General features: G+C 31.3%; 1 protein-coding gene across 1 annotated transcript; it reads right to left on the bottom strand.

Moving 5' to 3' along the window:
- Window positions 1-1,982: 1,982 nt before the first annotated feature.
- On the bottom strand, window positions 1,983-26,421 carry Pex14 (peroxin 14). The gene is made up of 10 exons (XM_067279000.1): window positions 26,196-26,421; window positions 26,074-26,126; window positions 20,655-20,714; window positions 20,367-20,451; window positions 16,611-16,706; window positions 11,213-11,310; window positions 10,949-11,119; window positions 8,470-8,543; window positions 5,203-5,341; window positions 1,983-2,184 (listed from the first exon to the last, which is right to left on the bottom strand). Exons 2-10 carry the CDS (start codon window positions 26,092-26,094, stop codon window positions 2,119-2,121), a joined length of 810 nt encoding a protein of 269 aa, XP_067135101.1. The 5' UTR covers window positions 26,095-26,126; window positions 26,196-26,421; the 3' UTR covers window positions 1,983-2,118.
- Between the last annotated feature and the right edge of the window lie 883 nt (window positions 26,422-27,304).

Below are 27,304 nucleotides of genomic sequence, written 5' to 3'. Positions count from 1 at the left end.
CTATACTTAAAAATTATGGGTATACTATAGATTACTCCCTATGGAATTTCAGGACTTTGATTATATATCTGAACTCAGGGGACCGAGACGAGTTCAACGATACCCTATTTTTGGACCGGAGACGAAAAATAAAAAGTTATCATACTTTTTTCCGGCGATCGGCGCGATGATAGGGAGTCGCGTCGCTCTCCGCTAAGTCGGCCTCGCTATCGCAATTGGGAGTCGCGTGCTTGCCGTTAAAATTGTCTTTAGTAGACGTTTCCCCCCTTTTTTACTTTGTTCAAGAACTACCGTGAATCGATCACTAGTTTAGCACATGGCGGCGTGTGGTGGCTTCCATACGAGAGGTCAGTCGGGCCGCCATGTTCGCTGCCATAAGTAACATTAACCGAAATGGCGATCGCGCGATGATCGGAAGTCGCGTCGCTCTCTCCGCTCTCGTATCGCGTGTTTAACGCTCCGGGAGATGACCGTAGTCCGACGTCACGGTCTGCAGACTTTACCGCAAGATGGCAATACTAGCAACTACGGTGCCGCCGTCTGCATGAGAGCATTAAAAAAGTATGATAACTTTTTTATTTTTTGTCTCCGGTCCAAAAATAGGGTACCGTTGAACTCGTCTCGGTCCCGAGTTCAAATATATAATCAAAGTCCTGAAATTCCATAGGGAGTAATCTATAGTACACCCAAAATTATACAAAGTGAAAAAGATTAAACTTAAAACTATGCCTAAAGATAATATTTTTTCACTTTATATAATTTTTAAATATAGTAAAACTTTTAGTTAATACAAACTGATGAGGGACTTTTCTATTGGAAAATAGTCCGAAATGCATTTTGAGTTTTTCCATACTTATGTAGTCATCTTATTGTTCATCTTTTTTTGTTTTATTAATGTTTTTACTTTGATTCCTGAGCAAGAGCGTCGCCAGAGGGGGGCAGAGGGGCAGTTGCCCCTCCCTAGACATGCGAAAAAAATTATTTAAATGCTAAGTCATTTATTGCCCGATTTATAATTCCCGCGAGAAAAACCCAAGATTATGTTTTAATTAAAATAATCCCCTTAAGCTTCTTAAAATTTATGAATCGTTTTTATTTTACCTACATACAATTCATATCCACTATCAATTTATACCATCTTGCCCCCCTGGCCCATTGGCTGGCGACGCCCTTGTTCCTGAGCGTTTGTGCCTATTATCATTGGTGTGATAAGCCCTTACTATTATCTGCCTCACGGTTATAGATATTCTAATTAATTTATGGCAATTACTTTAAGCAGCTCCAATACAATACAATAAGTGGATTGTAGCGTAAATTGTAAAAATATTCTTTGTAAATAAAAATTTAATATGATATTCATTCAACTACACATTTTATTCCATACAGTGAGATTTAGGTATTTAAATTACAGAGAAATTCCTAAGAACTCTTTCAATATGAAAATATTGTCTTATTTTCGTGCAGATTACGTGTTTAGCGGCCTTTCACAACAAAAGGATCGACAGTCACGGATACAAATAAACCAATTTTAACTCTTAATTCTTGGTTGTGAATACACGAAAAAAAAAAAAAATTAAAAAGAATGCGGATTATAAGTCGATCTCAAGTTGTGATGACAAACTTGTGCTTATTGAGAGACAGCCGTGTGTTATACGGTGAAGCGGCCATCCTCTCGCTAGCAATTTTCTGCACGGTATATGTCAGGCATGGGCAAATGCGATTCTTTTTGAGTTACATGCGGCTCTTGCTGAAAGTGCTATCCTTCCCAGCCTTACCATACTATCCGCCACGACAGTACAGAACTGCGGCTCCCATGCATTTTGCAAAACCTACATTTCGGCTCCCACTGTACTCTTGCTTGCCCACCTCTGGTATATGCAGTCACGAGTCATACTCACAAAAATACCGTAAATAACGATAAAAAAAAACATTTGTTTAAACACAGTCTTTATTTTAATAATAATTCTGACTTGTAGACAATATAAAAATTTATAAATTATTTTTTTAATAAAACGTAATAATCATATTATATAATAGAATTACACAACTTAGGAATGAATTATTAAAACCGAAAGTATTGTAGAAGCCAGCTCTGGATTGTTATTCCTTTTATCCTCATTATTCAGTAGTTTCGACTTTTTCGTTTTCGGGACTTTCTATTATTTCGGTACTACTCTCGCTTGTCTACAAAGAAAACATTTAACTGTTAGGGCAATATAATTATAATATTATGTACTAAATGGCAGGGCATATCTATGTCCCGATAGGAAATTATTGTAGTTTTTGAACAGTTTCCTACAAAGTTCTGTCTGAGTTTGATAGAGGAATAGTTAAGGCACACAGTACACGTGCAAAACACACATGGTATTTGATCCCGAAGGGATTCTCTAGACCAGGAATGTCCAACCTTCAGCCTACTTAATATTTTTATATGGCCCACAGCTTACTGCAACCCTACACATTCTTTACATACATTTTCATTTGTTTTGTAAAGTATGTCGTAAAAATTATTCTCATTTCACTGGATGCACTTTGATGTCATAATGATGTAACTGGTTTTAGAAAACTGTTATGCATATGGGATAGAACATACCTTTTTTTCCTGTATTTATAGTCTACTAAGAAAAGTTTTTTATAAAAATTTTTGTAAAACTAAATTTGTCCCGGCAATTTTTTAAAATAAAGTACAGTGGGTGATCCGTCAACGAACATAATCTGTTCCAAGACCATGTTCCCTATCGGAATTGTTCATTAACCGATTATCGACTTACCATAGATTTTTGTGGGAATTAATTCATTCGGAGACCCCCAAAATAAATAAGAAATTATATACTTTCTTACTATGTTTATTTACATGTAATAACAAACTAAAAACAATATCTCCATTTTTTCATGAATGATGTAACTGGTTTTAGAAAACTGTTATGCATATGGGATAGTACTGTGCATACCTTTTTTTTGTTTTACATCTTTGTTTCTCAGATGCAATTTTTCGTTACTCTTTATCTGCTTGAGTCTTTTTGATTATATCTTTCTTAGGTAAGATCGTGTCTATTATAGATCTGTTGAAGTCATCTGCTTTCAATATCAGACATCTTCTGATCACTCTCTACCTTGGATATTATCTCTTGCTTAGTTTCTATAGATCAGGGGTGGCCAACAAGTCGATCGCGAAGCCAATTTTGATCGATCGCTAGCGCTATCTTGACTTAATGTATTATATTTGTAACCGACGCAACTGTATGCATGCAGTTATGACTCGACTCATAAGCAGTGAGTGCACTTCGTACTGAAACACAGTGTATAAACATAGTATGTATTTCACACTTCTCCTCCACACTTAGACTATGCCGATGACAAGTCGATCGCGACACATTTTTACGATAAAAAGTAGATCTTACGTGCACAAAAGTTGGCCACCCCTGCTATAGATAACACAGTTCTTGACACTCCACTCTTTTTAGGCCCAATAATATAAATCAGTTTTTTAAATATAAAGTTCAGAAAAGCACTTGCAAAAATTCAGAGAACAGGAATTTAGGTTAATGTTATTTATGGTTCCAAAATGGCGGCTCGTCTCTGATTCAAGGAAACAGAAGAAAGAAAACAGTGGGGATGCATATTCTAACCTAACCTAACCTATTCTAATAAATTACCATAATTATTACCAACCAAATTATTAGAATAGGTTAGGTTAAGTTAGAACATGCATCCTCACTGTCTTCTTTCTTCTGTTTCCTTGAATCAGAGACAAGCTGCCATTTTGGAAGCATAGGTAACATTAATTGAAATTTACTAGTGCAAAAAAGGTTATGTATACAACTACGAAAGTCTTGTTCCATAAACCATGCATAGATGCCATTAAAATATAGTTTTACAAATCTTAAATGCAGCATCACTTCTTGTGTTTGTTCTGCCAGGTGTTTGTTATCCAAACATGTGTTTGTTGTCCGATTTGTTCGCAGTCCAAACTGTTCATTAACCAATTACCCACTGTAGTACATATTGTTGTGAACAATTCTTTTTGTGCATGAAAAACATCAAAACTGCTGAAAGAAATAAATTGAGTGATACCCGTTTAACTAACATTCTTAGAATTAAGACTAGTATCATAAAAGCTGAAATTGACAATATTATAAAAGGAATGCAATCTCAAAAATCACATTGAATTTATTTTTATTTTGTGGAAGTATAATTACAAAAATACTGTACAGGTATTTGTTATTAAAATTTGATATTCACATTTTGAACTTTCTAAAAGCATATATTTATATAAAGTACCTTTGTGGCCTGCTGAATGTGTGTAAATTTCTAATTTGGCCCATTAGGGAAAAAGGTTGGACAACCCTGCTCTAGACGATCACAGGTGGAATCGAATGGTCCTCATATAGCACCAATTTAAATCTCCCAAATTTTGTAACATGTAGCCAACTAAAAAAAATATTTCTCTCTCTTCAATGGAGGTCCTGCAGATTCATCAGGTGTGCATTGGAGACAGAAAAAAGAACACCAACAAAAGGAATTTTGGCAATGATCAGACAGAATTATTGACTAATTTTATGATTGCCAACAAAATCTGATTGCATCTGAAAGCAAACATTTTGAAAATTGTAATTCACTGCATTTACTGCTTAATTAATTGCATTTGATTTGGATTACATTTGCAGTTTTTGAATAATTTAACTTTTCCATCAGGACATGTATATGCTCCACCCCAAATATACTTTTAGTTAACTATTTTAAAATCTTGAAATATCCAGAAATAAAACGATATTTAAAACTTTTATCAGAAAATGTTAAAGGAGACTATATAACTGGATTTTAAATTGGTGACAAAATATTACATTATTGACTTTTACAGAATATGAAGTTAGTGCTCCATATTCAATATAGGAGAATGGAATATTTATTGTGAATAGAGTTTATAGAGAACAAATTTGATTATACACTGCCACAGCATTATCCATTGCCCAACTTTTATCAGTAATGAAAGCTGGTTTCCACAAAAATTTATCTTTTCTTCTAGAAATAATAGATTCTCTTTGAACCACATTTAAATTCACAGTTAATATTTTTAAGATGTTTCTTAAAAAAACAAAAAGCAAAAACAAACATTAATTGAGTTCACTACAGAAACAATAAAATAGTATTTTTCTTCTTAAATAAATATAATTTTTAAAAACAGCTTAATACTACATTTACCAAAGTTAATGTAGACATCACTGTTGACGGATCTACTTCGGATATACTAACCGCCGTAATGTTATTTTGTGGATCATTTTCTACCATCTGCCAAGAAGGTATACTAGGATTTGTTACTCGAGAAGTAGGAAACTGATGCCTAGTAAAAATAAAATTTATAATATTCATTTTTATAGAGTTTAATAAAAATTTTTTAAATAAAAATACAGTCAAATCTGTTTTTATGCAATCTTTTTTTGTGCGATTTTTTAATGTGATTTTTTATTTGTGCAGTTTTTTTGTGCGATTTTTTATTTGTGCGGTATAGTTGGCAACTAGTCTCATGCGTTTTGTCATGTCTCACATTGACTTATTATAGCTAAATAAACTTATTATAGCATAAATGAACTTATTATAGTAATATTATTGCATGAATATGCGAAAAATGAAATAATTTATTTTTTAAGTCAACAAAACACCACCTGGACAAAAATATGTAAAATAGATGATAGACAAGATGATGCAGTCAAGTGCTGACATCTGTTGTCAATAAATTTTACGTGTGTTTTAATTACGTTAATTAAACCTTCAAAGTGCTTTCACATTCCTGGACCATTAAGATAAGATTCATTTCAAAGCGTAAATTGAAGGTAAATGTATTGTATTATTTTTTCTATTTAGATATAAAATTTTAGGATTTTTATTTTATGTTTAGACATAATCCCTGAAAATGAATAAGGGCAAAAACAAAGTAAAGAGGAAGGTAATTTCCTTAGAAACTAAGACTACAATTTTAAAACGAGTTATTTTCTATGTGAGACTTTTTTTATGCGGTCCCTATTCACCACATAAAAAAAATATTTTTTTAATTGTGTTGCGAAAATTATTTTTTATAGCCACTCGTGAAGTTTCGTGCGATTTTTTTTATGCGTTTTTTTTTTATGCAGTCCCTATCCACTGCATAAAAACAGGTTTGACTGTACATGAGTATGACTAGTAAATTGCTTTATAATAATTATACATGACATTAGTCAAATATCAAAATATAAAAATTTTGCTTCAATTTACAGCATGTAATTTTCTTTTCACTTACAGTGAAAAAGAAAACTAATGGGAAATATATATACAGTTTTCAAAAAAAGAATGCTACCATTTTAAATTATTGTTATTATGTTTATTATCCAAGAATATTGTAATGTACTGTACTGTACATTAAAACATTGGAAAATTGTCTAAGTTTCACTTTTGCCCCCATTACAATTTCTTAATGCCTGCATCTTATGTCTCATGGCACACATCTGATTGATACTCAAATTTTTCCTATGTTCATTACAGCATATCTGTTGTCACTCCTCCCACAGTAACCACAATTCTACAGCTCCTGCAGATTACTCATGTTGCACAATGACAAGTGATTTAGATTTTGTAAACTGCAGAGCACAAAACACCTTCGTTATGGAATAGCCATTTTCTTTACTTAAAATTATAGTTACTACTTCCGTTAAAAGATGGCACCTAATGTCTGCCTTGTTATTTATACATAATTCCTGCCAATTAATTTGGCTGTTGGTTGCTGTTATAACCAATGTTCCCTCTAATTTTTTTTGTAGATGAGCGAAACATATACTTCTCTGAGGCAAATAAAATTTTGCCAAGCATATATATATATAAAATCTTATTTTTTCCTATAAAAATTAAAATAATTAATTATAAAGTAGAGATTAAAATTCACTTTAAAACATACTTCCATACAATCTTAATATATCAAACATATTATCTTTTGTCAATGATTTAATGTATTTAATCGAAATATATTTAGCAATAATCATGTTGCAGATAGAGTGAGAAATAAGTAAACAACAATTCAAATCAGTGCACATGCTCGCCTACACGCAACATAAATTATTATAACATTAAATTATAAATTATTATATATTAATATATTAATAAATTATCATGCGCGGCAACAATTTGAGCAGTGTGCGGCCGCACAGCTTAGAGGGAGCATATGTTTGGTTATAACTGAAAAAGGGTGTGTTACATAATAGGTGTGTGAGCTTTAGAATCTTATTAGGAATTCAGGTAAGACCTTCTTCTCTAGAGCCCATATTACTAATCAGATTCTAGAGCTGGCACACTTATGTTATACTTCCTTTTTCAGTTACATTTCACTTAATACTTAATTCAGAGATTGAAGTCATAGCTTCTACAAAATTTAGTGAACAATAAAACAATATTTAAAGAGAATTCAACATTACTTTATTACATTTTATTTTGTAATGATAAAGAAAAGTGGTATACTCTGATGTCAGAAGTGTAAATACATATATGAAAATGAACAGAAAAACATTAAACATGTCTAAACTGAAGATTTTTCATAATGAAATAAATATTTAAAAAAAATCTTGATAACTAAATCCAACATTGACAATATAAATGCAATGTCTACAGAAATTTTTCAATACATTTAAAAATATTAGTTTAAAATTTGTGCAGTATCAAGTGTTGACTATTAATGTAAATATTTTTATTAGAGATTTGAAAAAAATTATTCAAACTCAATCAACTAATATTACTGTATACAGCAGCAAAAATATTTATTAAACTACCGCTTTCACTCATATTTAATGACCTTTGTCAAGTTTGCTGTTCAAAAAAATGAAACAATTTACAAAAACTAATGGAAAACAGAACAAAAAACATTGGAAGGCTGAATGTTCAAAAATACAAAAAATAAAAAACATTTTACAATCTATTTAATGCAGTGACATGTGCAAAGAAATTTAATAAACAGTTTTAATGCCATACAGAGTTGTATGTAGTTGAGTGAAGCAGTTAGTTTATGAATTATAGTTTATTCAAATTTTACAATAACCAGTTTCTCAGATGTCATTCTTGTTTATCTCTTCTGACTAAATAATAAAGGAATACTTCTAAAATTAATTTTAAAAGTTTTGAAATAATTGTTTCTTGTTTATAGTTGAGAACAAATTTCAAAACTCTCATTAAGCATCATATACATACCAAATTTGACAGTCTAGAGCAGCAATTCCCAAAGTGGGTGCTACTGTTCCCTTGAGGGTCGTACAAGATTCAAAGGGGTGTGGAAGGCAAGGGGCAGTAGAGATGTTGAAAACAAGGAAATAAAAATTCATTTTGAAACAAAAAAAGAAAAAATATATAAGAAATATATGCATTAAAAGAGATGATAGTCAAAAAAGTTTGGGAAACATTGATCTAGACTATTTAAGAAAATAAATAGTTTTAAATTCTATTGATATTACTTACCTACTTAGTAATATTGACTTAATTGATGCTACTTCATTCTTAATTGTTGGGAGGATTGATTCTTGATTAATTTCCTACAAAAATAATCACATTTAATTTTAATCATATAAAAAGTGTGAGAAAATATCAAATGATAAATAAGTTTAGAAAGCTTAAATTATAATTTACATAACAGTATCTGCATGTAAAATGTTTATTGTATTTTATTTTTATTATTATAACAGAAATAACACCTTAAGAGTGAAATATTTACAACCGAAAGAAACATTTTTTTAAATATAATTTAGAAAAATAAATCAATTTTAGCGCACATAAAAGTCATTATTGTACTATTAAAGGCTGGTTCTCCGGATGGCTTCCACAATGTCTAACTCAGAGTTTCTCGACCAGTCCACAGAGAATTTTTACCACTCTACATTAAAAAATTTTCTTATTCAAAAAAATGATGATAAAATTTTTCACTTATTAAATTATGAAAAAAGATATTTTACACAAATTTTAAATTTAAGTAATTTATGTTTAGCATGGCACTGAAGACAAATTCTTGTGATGCATAATATTCGGGAATGTTCGGGAAAGTACCAGTACATATGTCACTTGTTCATATCTCACAATGGTGTGATGTCTGTAATTCACAGACAACATTTAGCAGCAAAAAGTTTATCCACAGAATTAAATGAGGTTTTAGCAGAATCTATAAAAATTATTAATTTTATAAAATTAGTAGTTTAAATAGTATATTATTTGCAACATTTTGTAGGGAGATTGGTGCAGAATATGAACAATTATTGCTTCATACAGAAGTTAGATGGCTTTCCCAAGGTAACATTTTAACCAGGCTTTTTGAATTAAGGATGGAAGTAGAAATATTTTTAGTAGAAAAAAAGTCCTTTAAGAATTCACTTGTCTAAAGTATAATGGGTTGCAAAACTAGCATAGTTAAGTGATATATTTTAATGCATTAACGATTTAAACTTAAGTTTAAGAAACTGCAATAAATGCATTTCATTTATTTAATAAAATAGATGGATTTAAGAAAAAAATTAATTTTTGGTTGGATAACGTAAAAAATAATAATATTGACATATTTAATAATTATTCTGAGTTTGTTACTTCAAAGCAAGATATAAATTTATCAAAATTAAATATAATCATTGAGCAACACTTACAATCTTTAAGTAATAGTTTTGAAAAATATTTCCCATCTGAAAATAACCACATGTGAAAGGAATTTGTGGATAACAAACCCTTTCATAATATATGACAGTGGTAAATTAGAGTTAAGTAACAGAGAATATGAGTCCATCCTTGAGATTCATTCAGATAGTATGTTAAAAACTAAATTTTCAACAATGTCTATAGATAAATTTTGGATCAAAACAAAAAAATGAATATCCATCTCTAAACAAGAAAGCGATGAAAGTGTTAGTTCCCCTCACAACAACATATTTACGTGAAGTGACATTTTCAACTATGAAGGTAATAAAAAAATAAATTTAGAACTCGACTTTCAATTATTTCACTGCTCTGATTCAGCTTAACTAATTTAGAACCCACAAATGAAATGTTAATTGAAGACGAGCAGCAGCAATCTTCTCATTAGTAATGTATACCAAATAAACAAAAATTTTAAATTTATAATTTCTAGTAATCATAGGATCGATCTTTTTTGATGTGTACCTATATGCAATAAATTTGTGATTTTTTAAATAATTCTTTACGATTTTTTGTTATAATTTTTGTCAGGCATTTGTTATTTATTAATAATAAAAATTAAAAACAATAAAATTATATTTTTAGTAAATACTATTAATTTAGTTTTTTAGTAATCATAAGACCGATTTTTTTTATTATATCCTGTATGCAATGTTTTTGTGATTTTATTATAGTTTTTTTTGCAATTTTAGTCAATTTATTTATATAAAATAATAACAATAATTACTTATATTTACATTTAAATATTATTGTAAGTAAATGATGATAATAATTTTACAATTTACTTCAAAATACCCTGTAGTAATTCTTTAATATCTAGTAAAAGTTTTTTGTTAAAACACCACCGGTCTGAGAAATTTTTTCACAAATTTTACCGGTCCACAAGCCAAAAAAGGTTGAGAAACACTGGTCTAACTGATGTGTGAAAAATGCAGTGTCATTCTCATTACTGTGACATGCTACTGAATGATGTAGCCATGCAGTACATGTTAAAAAAACATGATTGGTGGTGAATGATGTAAATATAGATGATGCTTTCATATTAGTCAATACTTAATTTTTCTACATGCCATCATGATAAAAGCTGAGCTCAACTCAATTCATAAACACACCCGTTATCCAACAATGTGACATCACGATGGCTACTACACATTGCAGATTTTCTGCTTACTGTCACAGATTCAGTTGTAGTGAGAACAAGCCTTAAGTAAACAATTATATTTTATACAATGATCTTAGATAATAAAAACTTAAAAATTGTTACCTCTTTCATAGCTTTTATTTGCTGCTGCTGTTGTGACAATGAATCTTGGACATTTAATAATGAATTTTTCAGACTAGAAAGCGATTCATTTAATTCTGCTAATTGTGTCTCAATATTTGCTAATTTGTTCTCTTTTGGAGTTATTACAAACAGTTTAGGTTCAATAAAATTCTGTAATATGTGAATATAGTCTTATATTTTGTTCTTAAAAACAAACAAAAGATGGTATTATTGAATTAAACATATAGTTTGTATTATTCTTACCTTATATAATTTATAAGCACCATAAAAGGTAATTCCTACTATAACTATTGAAGACCAAACATCTTTTAATTTTATCCAACTGGAAGAAACTGAAGAATCTAGATAAAGTAGTTTTAATATATTCCATTAATAATAATAAAACCAGTTTATAATATTTCTGTTTATAGACTAGAAATGTTAAAAAAATGCAATTAAAATGCTTTATTCCTATGAAAAATATAAAAACAATTTCCTAACATGTTTATAATCATATAGCTTATCTGCAGAGAGTGGGAGGAAAATCATAAATTAACAAATCTGAAAATTACATGTAATTTTAAAATAGATTTAGTCACTATGAAATCGTACTAAAAAATGCTTTTATTGCAAGATAAGAACTATTTTATGTATCCCTGGCACCATATTAATATGAACATTAAAAATGCTTATTTCAGGAAGCCAAATCTTCAATTGAATAATAATAAATGTTTTCACCCTGATTCAGGACAACTTCAGCTTACAGTTTATATAAATTTAATATAAGCTAAAATCGTCATAGATCAGGATAAAAATATTTATTATTCAAATAAATATTTGGCTTTCTGAAGCAAGCATTTATATTATTCATAAAAGATAAAAAGTTTCTTGCATAGAAATTTTGTGTAAATTTATTAAAATCAAATTAATTCTGTATTTATTCACAATGTTGATGTTTTCTTAATATTTTCAATCATTTAGTTATTATTATTTAGTTTCCATGGCAATAGTCTTCTGATTAAATGCATTCTAAAGGTAGACAGAGCTCTGAAATTTATGATTTTATGGTTAATTTTCATGTTTCAACCCTATGTTATAACAGCACTAATACTATTATGATAAAGAGGTCATTTTTACTTTCCTGGCTACTATCCACAAGTTTCCAGAATGTTTTTTTTTGAATTTTGCCATGCAAGAGTGTATGTCTTGGCAGCCATTAAGATATTGCTAGTCATTAGTGTAGGTCTGCAATTTTTAGTTTTTCATTGGCATAGCCTTACAAAATCAGTTCAGGTGGATATTGTGCAGTGGTTGGCTGCCTTAACAGCCAGAGTGTTCTTTATAAGTGGCATGAAGCTGTATGTGATATACATGAAAACATGATGCATTAAGATTGCTCATATATTCAACCATTCCACTTCCACATGATGAAGATTTAAGAAGAGAATGGGTAACCAGCCATGCATTTACATCCATCTAGATAAATAACTTTGTCATCATAAGACACACAAGTCCATAGAGAATGATTACTTGCAGATAAGACAAATGTAGAGCTATCACAAATCCTAAGGACACAAATGTTTTGTAACAATTTATTAATAAATTAAAATTTCAACTGCTTTACCACTTCAAAAATAATTATGAGTCAAGACTTCTATAATTAAGTATTTATTCATAATCATAGACTTTACTTCTAATCAGATATTCAAATATAGCTGGATACTCCATAGGTGGCATTCTCTTGCATCATTATTCCATACTTTTATAGTTCTAATTGATGAAAATAAATTAGAAAATACAAATTTGTAGAAGAAACTATGCAAAAATCCAAAAATTTTGTATTAGACTCAATTCTATGATATTATGTGAATATTTTGGACTACTTTATTAATTAAACAAAGATGTAAATTTTGCCAATTATTTTATAGAAACAAAAAAAAAATAAAAAAACAGGATTCAGGTCTCCTTAATTTTACTTTAAATTTTTATCAGGTTTAAAAAATATTTTTCTATCTTGCACATATTATGCTTTTTTCTTACTTTAGAAAAAATTTAAACCTGTGTAAAAACAATTGAAAATAGTCTTTATAATTTAAAATATAAAAACCCTTACAATTATTAATAAAATGGGGATTATGAACAAATTTGTATTAGTAATTTCAAAATCAATTATATTCTCAATTGCATAGTTCTGCAGTATCTTGGCAGCATGACAGTAATGCTACAGTACAAGAAAATACATGAATCTTTTCTGGAAACTTGTGGATTATAACAGAGAGGAAGTATGAAGATTGGACACCCCGGGAGGCATCATAATACAGGCTTAATAACTCCTGTGTCTTTTGCTGAAAATGTCTGAAATTTTGCAGAGAAGTTTGTGTATTAGGGAGATTGATGCTATTAAATTTTGGTGGTTAAAGGTCAAGGTGGTGGGGAGACAGAGAAGGGGTGAAGTGTCTCTTGAGTACAATCAGATGTAATGAAGATTTTACTCATAGTAGGACAGAGAAATCACTGAGTTCGGTGTTATGTGTGCATTTTATCGCAAGTACTTTGACGAATTTATAGTTGTCGTCGTCAGGCGAATACAGAAAATTAATTAGAACAAACAGAAATATTATGAGGAAGAACAACAGAATGCATATTACTCAAATTAAAATATTTGATAACACCATTAAGAACAAGCAACAAATATTTAAACGTGTTCTTACATCATCAAGCTTTTGCTTTCCCTTGAACATTGTTCTAACTCCACTTGATAATAACAACACAGGAAGAGAAATAGACCAATCATGGAACAGCATCATCTATACAAAGAGAGAGAGGAATTATAAAAGGAGAAATCAACTGAGGTTAGAACAATGTTCAAGGGAAAGCAAAGCTTGATGTAAGAATATGTTAAAACCAATCTACATTAATATAATTTAATTATATCGTTTTTAAAAGCAGGAATATGTTTGGATAGATATTGTAGAATTTTGCATTAAATATTGTCAGTTTTGAGGAGGTATTTAAAAATCCAGAAATTGTAAGTTTTAAATTAATTTATTGTCAGGAATTTTTTATGTTTTTTAAATGATTTTGGTAACATTTTTAAATTGAAATTTTTTAAGAAAATGTTGATGGTAAACCTGCTGATGAGGGACCAACAGGTCCAAAACACAAAGATATCTTGCATGTGTTCAGGTGATAAATAAAGACTGTTGTTCTGACTTTGTTTACTTAATTTGCAGAACCAGTAGTCCAGTATAAGTCCTAACAATAGATATGTCCTATAATTCTGGTGAAACTGTGTTGTAGTTTGTGTTGTTCTATACTGGCACAATGAAGTGACTTCTTTCAAACACTTGGCAGGTTATTCGTCTTTTTATTTAGTTAGTACTTTTTACTAACTAAATAAAAAGACGAATAACCTGACAAGTGTTTGAAAGAAGTCACTTCATTGTGCCAGTATAGAACAAGATATGTCCTAGTTGACAATTTAAGTTTAAATTATTAAGATAAGGACACAAAGGCATATAAATTGAGCATAATTGCTTGGGACCATAGTGGATTGTAACCCTGCTCAAGCACCTTTTTTGTAAGTCCTGTGGTGTGCCTTCCCTTCATAACATCCTCCTGGTATTCCACAAGGTGGCTAGTAAGCATTCTTGTTGTGGCCCCAATGTACTTTGTTTTATTCCCATTGCAAGATTATCTAGTGGTACAGCATAGACCCCTGATTTCTCAAAAGTAGAGAATTTGTCCCAATCATTGCAACTGAGCTTGCATAGATTTGGAAGTGGGAATAGTGGCAGGACAAGGTTATGCGATTAAAAATATGGCAAATGTATATAGAAAGGGGTCCAACATATGGCAACAATGGTTGGACCACAGAAATTTCCCTCTTATTGCATAGCATGGTACTTGGAAATAGGGATCTTTTTTACAATATTGAGCACTAGTGTGAACTTAGCACGCGAAAAACCAGCAGTGCGTATTGCCAAACTAATGTTGTCTAATTCAATATTCACCAGTGCTTGTGATGATGATAGTAAGAAGGCCCTTCTGATGAAGGCAGCAATGGCGGCATTAACATATCGTAAAGACTGGAAAGCCTCTGCTGGGATAATATGTGATGCCATATTAGATTTGTAGTGTACCAAGAACTGTGGTCATTCAGGAGATCTACATATGTACAAATCTAAGAATGTTGTTGCTGCATCATTTTCTTTCTCCCAAGTAAAGTTGAAGGAAGAATATATACTTGAAAGTTGCTGCTGTACCATTGAAGAATCTTACAACAAGAATAAACACAAAGTACATCGGGGCCACAACAAGAATGCTTGCTAGCCGCCTTGCGGAACACCAAGAGGATGTTGTGAGGGGAAGGCACACCACAGAACTTACAGAAAAGGTGCTTGAGCAGGGTTACAACCTGCTATGTTTCCAAGCAATTATACTCTACTGCTGCAAAAATTGAAAACTCTTTTTTATATAGGAGTCCCTTCTTACTACAACCTTAGATACATGCAACACTCCTACTCTTGACCTGCCCAGTGTGTGGGTCATGCTGTATAAGCAGTTAAACAACTATCCTTATCCTTCATCATATTTACAACACGGGCCTACATCCACGCATGTGCCACTTTGCATATTATGTATCTCAATGCTCGTTCAATTTCGAACATGTTTGAATATTTGTTGCTTGTTCTTAATGGTGTTATCAAATGTTTTAATTTGAATAATATGCATTCTGTTCTTCCTCAGAATATTTCTGTTCGTTCTTATTGATTTTCTGTATTCGCCTGACGATGACGACTATAAATTTTTCAGAAGTACGTGTGATAAAACGCACATATAATGCTGAAATCAGTGATTTCTCCTTCCTATTATACAATATTTGGTGTAAATATCAATCCATAGAATATTAAGATTTTACTCATTATCAGCATTTACAATTTTTTTATAAAGTTCTTTTCTACCCTCAAAATTAAGCTTTTTGCCATTTTATATTAATTAATTATATAAAATGTTTTTTAATAAAATATCATAACAGATGGTACCACCCAAATTTTAAATGTTGTTGCTGGGAAAGTTATGCAACTTGTTGCTGGATTTTTATTCATGGAATTAAAGGTAAATAAAGAATAAGATGAGTTGAATGGACTTGGAAAAATGTTTAATACTGTAAATAAGGTTGACCTCTTTATCATAACAGCAATAGAGATGTTATATTATGATTTTATGAAATTTAAACAACTGCTTTTCCATTTAATAGTTGGCAGTAATCAATTATAACTGAAACAAACAAAAATATGAGTTTAAAAACATAGTAACTTACAAAATACATAAAAATTTAATTAAAATCAGTTTTAATGTTAACAGTTTATTTATGTTATTTGTATTTGAGAACTGTTTTTGTTTTTTGTTTTGCTTTGTTGTATTATTTTAGAAAGCTTAAAAAATGGCAAGATCTCAATGGGGTGCTCTTTTGTAACAAAACTTTGTTTTCAATAATAAACTTTGTATTGTACTGTATTTTATGGTTTTTTTCACCATCTCTGAAAGTAAGCTGAGAAATTTAAAAATGTCAGAAAACTGTTTTTATATTAGCCATTCTATACTACTAATTTTGATATTCTATAAAATTAATTAACGACTTTTAACATAATTCACTTACTTAAATTTGATATATTATTATCTTGTGGAACTAATTGTAAGTCTTTAGGTATGTTAGCTCTTTCTATTGCATTATCTATTTCTTCATTTGTTAAACCTATATAATTGAAAATTAATATATTAAACAAGCAATCCCATTATATAAAATAATTATAGCTATTTCTAAAGTACAATAAACAATTAGCAAATCTAATATAATCAATTTTGTACATTTGTAATGTAATATACTCTATGATATAATATTATAGTCATATCAATATCACTGAGCATATATACTGTACTTTCTTACTTAGATGGTGAGATGGCCAAGGTACTAAGGTGTCAGCTGCTCTGAGAACCTGGGATTGAATCCCAAGAAGTTTACAGGAGCAGTCTGTCCCAAATATGTTTGGTCACTCTTCATCCTCCAAGTGGTTTCACTGGGAGTGACTGAACCCACAATAGGTATGAAAAAGATCCTCTTAGGACCATGGTGTCTGTAAACTGTAGCCTGCCCTGAATCAGATACACACCTGCCATAGTGAAGAAGATAAGTGAGACAAACCCCAGCACACAGAAAGACATTGCAAAGAAAGCAGAAACCAGTATCAACAATTAATTGCATAATTTACAAAAATCTAAGACTACAAAAGAAATATAGATCCTGAGTTTACAAGCTCATCCCCTGCCAAATTGCAGAGAGAAAGAACTACTGTAGAAAACTATATGAAAAGTGCCTGACACCTGAGAGATGGAAGTTTGTCATAACTCTCAACAAAGATTGGGTACCTGTCTGAAATGAACAAACTTTGAATGATATAATATAACCCAAAAGATCAGAAACAGTTTTCATCTAGGGTCTCATGAATACTACAGGGAAAGTTTCAGCAAAAGCTTTATGATCATTTCAGGTTTCTGCTATAATGGCAAACTGTAACTGTGAAGTTTGCTTAAAGGTCAAAGTTAACTCCAGTTACTATCAAAGTAAAGTATGGAGCTCATGTTTAAGCATGAAATTCTGTTGCTGTATGGTATGGAAGACCTCAAACATAAAGATCTGTCAGTACAAAACATTGAGCCCTACTTCACATTCAACCCTAGTATTTCTGAAAATGATGGAAGAAAAAACTGGTGTAAAGTCAATATCCTTTTCCAACATACCTATTAAATCCTTTAATGCAACTTAAGCTCATGGATTTCTGAGCTACTAAAAAAGGTTCTTGGAAATTTCAACCCAAAACATTGAATAGATTATGCAAAGCATGCAATGATGAATGGGAGAAATAGAACCAAAATTCTCCAGAAAGAATCTTTTTGCAGTGAAAAATTTAATCATGCAATAGCCAGAAACCAGGGGAAGCAGTGTGTGACATGGTGGAGGAAGGAGTTTTCCTGAGTAACTAACAGCTATTAAGGTTTCCATAAGATTAAAACAACAGTCTGTATTAGTGTACAATAAATTTGCTGTACATTAAAAATTTATTTATTTATTATAATAATCAAGTTTATCTACCATAAATCTGAATTTAATAATGGTAAAATAATGTTTTCGAAATATAGTATAAGAAAGTTAATACTTTTTGTAAAATTTCATTGTTTATTTTTATTCAAATAATTTATAACTTATCATCATATTTCAATAAGCAATGCAACTTATTTGCAGTGATTTAATAGAGTAAAAAGTATTTCATCAAAAGATACATTTTATAAATTCAAATATTTAAAAAATTTTTGATTTGAGTTGGTTTGATGGATATGGCAATGCAACACATGGGCAATCTGACAAGAAGGGATTCCTTCTGGGAGAACTTTCTGTGAGAAACTGGCCATTACTTAGGGGTTAGATATGTGAAGACAACTGGGAAAACTACACATGGCCAACAAGTTGGTTAGGTGCAAACCAACTATCAGTGTTTGGGGGTTTTTTTCTATTCAGTGACTTTTATATGGCTCATCAGCCATATAAAAGTTTTAAAACATTGTAACTCTTAAAACTACTAAAATTCTTCCAATGTTTTAACTTATCCAAAACACTTAGTTTTGAGCATTAAGAAAATAAAAAAAATTCAAATGTTATTGATTCTTTTGCAATACTTTTCATGTTAAATTTTGAACTGTACATTGAAACAATTACAGTTTTTTCTAGTGATGGAAATGATGGACCGAGAACATTTAAAGAAGAGAATGTTGTAGGTGAAAGAAAACATTCAAAGATATAATAAGATTTTTGCATGATATTCCTGAAGACGACTTATATAAAGCTTAATATAATTTGAAACTAGTGTGATCTAGTAACTCCAAATAAAGTATTTTGAATTAAATCTTAATTTCTGTTCTTTTAACTTGTAAAAAGTTGTTCTGATTTTTTGTATTAAAAAATTCAAATACATTCTATTCTAATAATGTAAATAAGTGATTTTATTAAATATTAGTTAATAGTTTTGTAAACTGAAGATGATCAAGAAAAATGTTACCTTCAATAAGCTTAATAACTTATATTAATGATCAAAATGATGCCTATATTGCAGGCTATCATAATAAAAGATCTTCCAAAATGAACACTTCCATTTAATTTACTGTAATTATGTTAATTATGAAATATTATCTGATAAGTATGCAATGCATGCATATTGATAGAGTAATTGTCTGAGTTTCATCTCCCATCTGAATTCAAATGTCTTGTTGTCTACTACCTCTAGAAAGTGTCATAAATAAATATGTTAACTCACAACAGAAAAGGTGTTTTGTGTTCTGCAGTTTGCAAAGTCAGAATCACTCATCTTTGTGCAACAAGAGTAATTGCAGGAGCTGCAGAATTTATATACAGTAATACCTTGGTTTTCGTTGACTTCGGTTATCATCGGTTTTGGTTTTCATTGATTTTTTTTTTGCAAAAAATTTGTCTTGGTTTTTGTCAGCATGCCCACATGACCTCGCTGCTAATTTTGCAAAAACATAAGGTGACCCATACATTTTCCTGCTCAGTGTAGCGTTGTTTCTTGTTGTGTGAGCATTACCCTGCATGTGCAGTCAAACAATTTCATTGCTTTCCTTTCCTTTTACCTCCATCATGGGACTAAAGAAAGTTCCCAGAGCCGGCAGCCCTTTGAATGCCATGTTAAATGCTATGTTAAATGTTCATTTATTCTTTACATTAATTTTTTATATTCATTTTATATTAATTTCTTATTGTTTTTAGTATTAAACACAATATTTATTCTATATTAATTGTGTTTTTGGTATGTATTTTGAAGTATCTAGAATGAATTAATTGGATTTAAACTGATTCATATGGAAATAACTGCCTCGGTTTTCATCGATTTTAGATTTCGCAGATTGCTTTCGGATGGATTATCGATGAAAACTGAGGTATCACTGTATATCAACACCCTGAAGCCTGATGTAATGATACTAATCCAAACTCTCACCATAATTTATTAATCAGGCTATTATTATGCTATAATTAGCCTGATTAATAATGGCAAGAGTTTGGATTAGCTGCAGGATTGTGGCTGCTGTAAAAGAAGTAATAACAGATATGCTGTAATGAGCATAAGAAGAATTGAGTATCTGTTGGACATGTATTGTGTGACATTAGGTGCATGCATTCAGAAAATGTTTTGGGTAAATGTGAAACTTGGACAGTTTTCCAATGTTTTAACATATATTACAACATTTCAGATAATAATTAATATAATCACAATAATTTAAAATGGTAGCATTCTTTTTGAAAGACCCTGTATATTAACTACTTATACATTGAATCTCTTAAACATACCTTTTTTCAATAAAAATGCTCTTTTCTGAGAAAGTGGACTAGATCTCACTTTTGAATTTCTTAAAAAATGAACAGCAGTATTTACCTGTAAAATTATAAAATTGTCTTTTTTAATATCATTTAGATTCAAGAAAAAAACTGTAAAAAAATAAAAAAATAAAAATTAAAAATAAGTCTTTCAGATAAGATGGCACAAGGAACATTCATAACTTCAATTTTAGAAACACAAAATTTTTTGTTTTTATTCTAAAATATGTATGAAATTCAATAAAATATACTTTATCATACCAAATTTTCTCTTAATATTGGTACTCTCTGTGATATATTGTTGTTCTCACTGGCATCTGTCTGAAATATATAATTATTGTTATTAGAAACCATGTATCATCAATAATATTTTATACTGATATATATAATTCATAATAAATTAAACAAAATATTCCCTATTAACTATACTACCATAATTAACAAACATATATAGAATACATACAGAATAAACAAGCAATTTTTAAAAATTTGATGTTTCATTTGCAAGAAAAAAAGTTAATCACAAGCAATCAGTGAAGTCATATCATTAGTGTATCAAAGTTAGTGCTAAAAGTGGCCAAATTTTATAAAAATATTAACAAATCTTATATATTAATAGTGATTCCAGTGAAATGGGCTATCTGTTCTGTACTTAAAAATCTATAATAGTGTCTTCTGCCTGATAATTTCATCCAATAAAGTTATTTGTATTCATATAATCTTCTATTAAGTACCTTACTTAAATGTTCTTTTCTTTCAGATAAACTGATTGAATAAGACCACTAATTTAAACAAAAACAGAAAATGATAACTGTTAAGAAACTGATTAACAATGAAAGGATTTTCTTTCCATAATATACTATTCATTTACAGTCTTTTTGACCTTCATACTTATAGTTACTGGGACAGAGACAAGGCTGTGGATAATTACAAACTTCTTGCACTCCTTAAAAGTCACAATATGGTATAAAATTTGCTCATTTGAAAGTATTGAAAATATTTGTATGGCCAGAATTGATAAGAGCTAATCTCCAGCAGAGAATATAGTCTCTGCTAAAGGTCAACATAGACACTCTCAAAAATGAATGCATGCAGCCACATACATATTGTAAGACCAGAAGAGGTAACAGAGATATGCAAATGATGTAAAAGAACAAAAATATGCAACAAACACCTGTTTATTCAGTATTGAATATGGACCCATAGGCAGCTACGCAGGCTATATTGCAAGGCATACAATGAATGAGGCAAATAATGGTTCCCTGAGATATCCCTTGCAAGCTGTGGCATGCATGTTGTCTATGGTACTTGTTGGTGGTCCCTGCTGCATCTCATGTCAAACAAGGTCTCACAGGTGTTCAATGGGGGAGAGATTCAGTGTGGTGCTGGCCAGGGAAGAATGCAAATTCTGTTCAGGCTGATGAGTGTTCACTGTGCAGCATGCAGTTGGGCAGTATCTTGCTGGAATACTGTTAGATGTGGCCTGCATCAGTGGCCCCACAATTTATGTGACATACTGGTCCATTCACAGAGTACCAGAAATGTGCACCAGAGCTGTCTGCTGATTGAACATAATGCCTCCCCAAACCATAATGCCCGATGGAGCTGGTGTGGCAAAAAGAGCTGGCATGTATAGTGTTCCCTGGGATACCACCATACCCATCCATGGCTGTTATTCCTTCACAGACAAATGCAGAATTTATCCATAAACAATAAATGATGCAATTCAGTGGTCCAGTTGCAACGACAACAACACCATGACAGAAGTGCAGCCCTATGTCAAGCAATTAACAGCACCTCTGTTGCTGGTTGCCATGCATGCAGCCTGACTTCATGCAACCTGTTGCAAATGGTTTAGGTGAACACAGATGCACCCATTAATGGTGACAGGCAGCTCCAGATGTCATGTACCATGGCAAATGGGTCCTGATGAGCCGGCTGTTCAGTGAATCTGTCGTTCTGTGCACTCTGTCATGCACCAGTACAATCCATTCCCTCTTTGGCATGTTTGCAGATGTTCTTGCATCTATTGTGTCACATCAACAAACCGAGGTCGCACAGTTTCAGGAATATGGCCTCGTTTCCCAGCTGTTAACTGGTGCTATTCAGCTTGCTGTCGTCTCTGAGTCATTTTGTATGCTTCTTTGAAAGTTTGGTTGCCACAAACCATTGATGATAACATTTACGGCCCAAGCTGCTGCTAGCTTGAAACTGAGTACAACATGACCTGATGTGAATGCAAACTTAATCATTTTCATATCTCTGTCATCTCTACCAATCCTGCAATTTGCATGTGCCTATGTGCATTCCTCTATGGTGGTGTGATTTCACTTTTGAGGAGCGTATATCACAGAGTGAGAAAGATTTTCTGATTAATTGATCCATGTAGAAACATTGCATCCACAAAAATTTCGGCAATTACTTGAACCCATTTTAGCAATTAAAACACTTCATATGATATATGTCAATTTGTGCAAATATGTGATTTAAGTTTGAAATTTTTTTTTCAAAATAAGTGTTTTTATGTCAGATTCACATGGATACAAAATTGAAACTAATGCTGGCTACAGCATTTGTCTGAATTAAAATATTGCTGACTATGTAAAAAAATAAAATAATGCATGTGTTTTGAAATATAAACATTTTTCAGTTATAAAATTGTAGTTAAAAAAGTGATAGAAACAACAATTATTGACATTTTCAAGCAAAGTCGTTTATATGGTTCCTAAGTACACCAATTAAAGACAATAATCTCAGTAAATAATTCTATGTAAATTTATTATATGGTTCCTCCAAAATATGAGCCAAAAAAAAAAAAAAAATGTCACACTATCCAGATAATACTCTTTGTTTAGAATACAAGACGGAAAAGAAGTAATGAAAAACAAACACACATAAGCCTTAGCAAAGCCTCCTGGTTTCTGCAAAAATGTAAAACCATTGGGGAATCAAGAAGAGATCATATATATAGATATGAAGCTAATACTGTTAAAGCCATTGAGGTATTATCAGTTGCAATAACTAAGATTCTAGTGATATACAGAAAACAAAGAAATGTCTTAGATCCCAGGATTTGGACTTTGAAGTATTAGGAACTCTGATATTTATGTAAAGTGTCACTTAACTGAATTTGTTATCTGTTTTCATTATAAACTGAACTATTTAACTTATAATCAACTATTTGGTTAATTTTAGTAGTTCTGTATATATTTCTTTACCAATTAAACAAATGATACTTTAATAAATATACAGTAAGACCATGCTTAACACGGGGGATGCACTCCTAGACAACAAAGCACTAAGCGAAACAGCATTAAACAGGGTCATTTTAACATAGAGTAAATACAGATAGGGGAACACGCAACCAAAAATAAAGAAGTTTTACTTTAATTTTAAGTTATTTTTATATTAATTTGTATAATAATACATGTTAAATAACACATAAACATATGCACACAGAAATGTAAAGTTCATTTTTTGTGACGATGGTTCTGGCTCTTCTGAAATTCTTGTTTTTTACGATAAAGTCGTCTAGTGTCATTTGTCACATTCTTTTTCTTTCCTAAAGCAAATGTCAGTAGCAGAAGATCGCATCCAAAATGCCTCGTTTTGCTTTTGCACTCCTTTTGAAATCCTGATCATTTTCTACAATTTGATCAATGATTTCCATTATGGTTACCAAACTTTTACAAAGGAAATCTGTAGAGAAATTCTTTGGGTTCTTTGTTTTCAAAATCTCTATTCTCCAGTTCTACATGAATTCTTTGTTCTACCAGTCTTGAAGGTCGTCATTGGTAAAGCTCTCACCAGAAACATGCTGTAACTCCTCCTCCTGCTTGTCTATATCTCCTAGTCCTGCTGTATCGATTAGGTTGACTTTGGTCAACCTAACAATACAGCGACAGGCTCTTCTCGTTGAGAATTCTTGGATACATTCACCCATAACTTCTTCCACATTCCATTCATGCATTTATCAGTTAATTCTTGCCAAGTGAAATCAATATTGTCTATGGCATCCATGATGTTATATTTTTTCAAAAATTGCATCAAACAAACATAGATTTAAAGAAAGTACACCTTTTTGCCACCTTTTTCTGATTGGTTCGTGTTCGTAAATAATCGTATTATATACAAATCAATGAAATGCTGTGATAATTTAAACCAGTGTAAATTTTGAGCTTTTTTCAGGCTTCGAGCAGACCATTATATCAAATCAGCGTTAAGCAAGACAGCGTTAAGCAGGGTCTTACTGTACTATATGAATTTTGTTCTTACTATTATGTGCCAAGATATTGTTTCAGAAATATCAAGTTATATATTGATAGATCCATATTTTAACACCAGTTACAATATCCGAAACATACTTTGATTACATTTTCAGTTCTTCAGATCATAGTGGCACTGCTCTTCTGACTGTTCTAACAATGTGGAATCCACTAACACAACAGTTTTATGATACAGATTTTTGTATGAGATCTTTTATACAACTTCTAAACCAATTCCAAAACCAAATTTAAAGTTCATGTATGTTATACATCAGCTACTTTTATCCCAGTCTCGACACAATTCATACATTCTTCTGTGTCTGCCGTTGCCAGGTGTTGCTTCCGGCCTCATCTTTTAAAGTCAACTTCCCCGACAAAACTCACCAAACTAGCTAAGTACAGGATGCAGCAGAGTCGGAACCGACAAATGCCAAAGCATGGGCAAGAGTCACTCACCTCTCCCAACTGCTCATCTCCCATCTATTCAGATACCATTAGTTTGCTACCATCTACCATGTATCAATACAACTTTAATAAATCTTTATAAGTCTTCTTTTTGATTCACACAACAAGCAGGAAAAGGAACATTGCAATATTCTTTTAATCTAAAATGGCCACAACCATCCATTTTAATCAAATTTTCATTTATCCAAAGTGGCACTGATCCAAATTGAGGCGAGAATGCGGCGAACAACATACCGTTACCACTCGATTGAAAAAGGCCAAAAGATCCTCAAAGCAACAGACGTGGCACGAGATCGATTACTTACAGACATTATTCGTCCGTTCTGTCATCCTTCCGATGCTTCTTCCAAAAGCTATGCACTTCCAGGTAATACAAGTAACTTTAAGCAGTTATTGCCAATACCACTGGAGAAACCGGTCGGCGAAAATGCCACACAAAGCGGTACGTTATGGCTCACGCGGCAGCCGAAACCACAAATGCCTCCATTCACAAAAACGATACGGACCACAGTCCATAAGATAACAAATGCAACATGGTTTCACAGACGTGGATACAGCTTTAGTTCAAATAATCGGAGAACATACATAGAAACTCAGCAGGGCCCATACAGGTATAGGTATAGTTTAAAATTGCTTTGAAAAAGAAAAAAGCATTGAGAAGAACGAAAAGATTTATTTAAAACACAATTGTGATGTTTGAATTAATATTTATTTCGATTTCTACAAGAAAATAAAAATATTTTGTGGAATGTACAGTAATTGCAACACAAAGTAATGAGGATAAACTTTTGTAATTACTTAGAGGAAAACATTTTGTTTTAAAAGACTGCAAAGATATTTCTTATAAATTGATAAAATCACTGATTGATAATCGGACATGGACAAGGATATGATCTGAATAGATATTTACTTGTTTAATTTATTATTGCATTCAAAATATATGAATTTACCTTCTCTGGATTTCCTTCCATTTCGTCGTTCGCTTCTTGCGTTTCGACTCCCCCTTACGAACAAAATTGGAAATAAAAATATTTTCCCGCCGTCAAAATTTATTATTTCAGAAGTTTTTTACCTTGTCTTTCAAAATAAAATATAAATATTCCACAATGATTTGAATAATTCAACTGGGCTCGATGATGGCTGGAAAACGCTCAAAGTTAGGGTTGCCAATTTGGCCTTTTTCAAACTTGGTTTGCCTCAGACATTTCCTTTGGCCTTTTGGCCTTTTCCTGGCTTTTTTACAGGCTGAAATTTTCTGTACAAAAATTACATTTCTCCTTTTTAAAATATTTTGGTTAGTTACATCTCGCAACAGTTCGGCCGTCAGATAGAATGACGCAGTCACTAGCTCGAGTCATAGTTAGACTTTAGCAGTGCTGCCGTTTCTAGGGTAATTACCCTTTTCTAGGATAATTTGAACCTCTCGGGGTACAAGTTTAGGGTAGTTTTATATTTAGGGTAAATCTGGGGTAAAACTGCCCTGTGATCTGATGTTTTTATTGTAAAAGTTTTAATTGTACACTTGTAAAAGAAATCTATGCCAGATTTGATTTCAGTAATGACATTTTTTCATACTGCTTTTGCTTAAACCTAAAAATGCGCAAAATTTAACAGTGAGGTCTTTGGAGTCATTGTTTAAAAAGTTTAAAAATGTTAAGGTTGATTTACAAGCTGTAGACAATGAATGGCGTAAACAAGTCCTTCTTAACTTGGGGTCAAAATGTCATAAAGGTGGAGAGTTTGTTTCAAAATCTTGAAAAATCTTTGAGTTTATTGATGATATTACCAGCTTCCAATGCATCTGTTGAGCGAATGTTTAATCAGCTACGTTTGTGTAAGACATCGCACAGACATTCTTTGAAAATTGAAATGATTTGTAACCTAATGCACGCACAGGCCGGTAGTCAAAAAATGTTGTTTCATTTGAACTTTCAGATCGAATGTTAAAACGCAAATATATATGTAAATAAATGAATTTTTAAAACTGATCATTTAGGTATTAAAGTATGTTTGAAATCGAGTGAATGGCTTATTTAACTTTTTATCTTCAGCTAAGATACACATGTTAAAAGTGAATTAATTAAAATTATGTTAACTATTTGCATTCATTAGACTTATGGATATATTTTATGATTATTTAAAGACCAGGCGAGATTTTTCTCGTTTGTTAAATTGGGATTA

This window comes from Centruroides vittatus, unplaced genomic scaffold, assembly GCF_030686945.1.
Source record: "Centruroides vittatus isolate TY-2023 unplaced genomic scaffold, ASM3068694v2 contig_846, whole genome shotgun sequence".
Taxonomy (NCBI): Eukaryota; Metazoa; Arthropoda; class Arachnida; order Scorpiones; family Buthidae; genus Centruroides; species Centruroides vittatus.
Note: the sequence above shows the minus strand (reverse complement) of the source record. Positions and strands in the feature narration are given on the sequence as shown.

Bases quoted from the DNA above. Each gene is read 5' to 3' on its own strand.
- Pex14 (XM_067279000.1), bottom strand. From the start codon at position 26,094: ATGGAAGGAAATCCAGAGAAG. The intron at 20,452-20,654 runs GTATGATAAAGT...ATAATTTTACAG, and splicing joins CAATATTAAGAGAAAATTTG to GTAAATACTGCTGTTCATTT. The intron at 16,707-20,366 runs GTATGTTTAAGA...TCAATTATATAG, and splicing joins AGCATTTTTATTGAAAAAAG to GTTTAACAAATGAAGAAATA.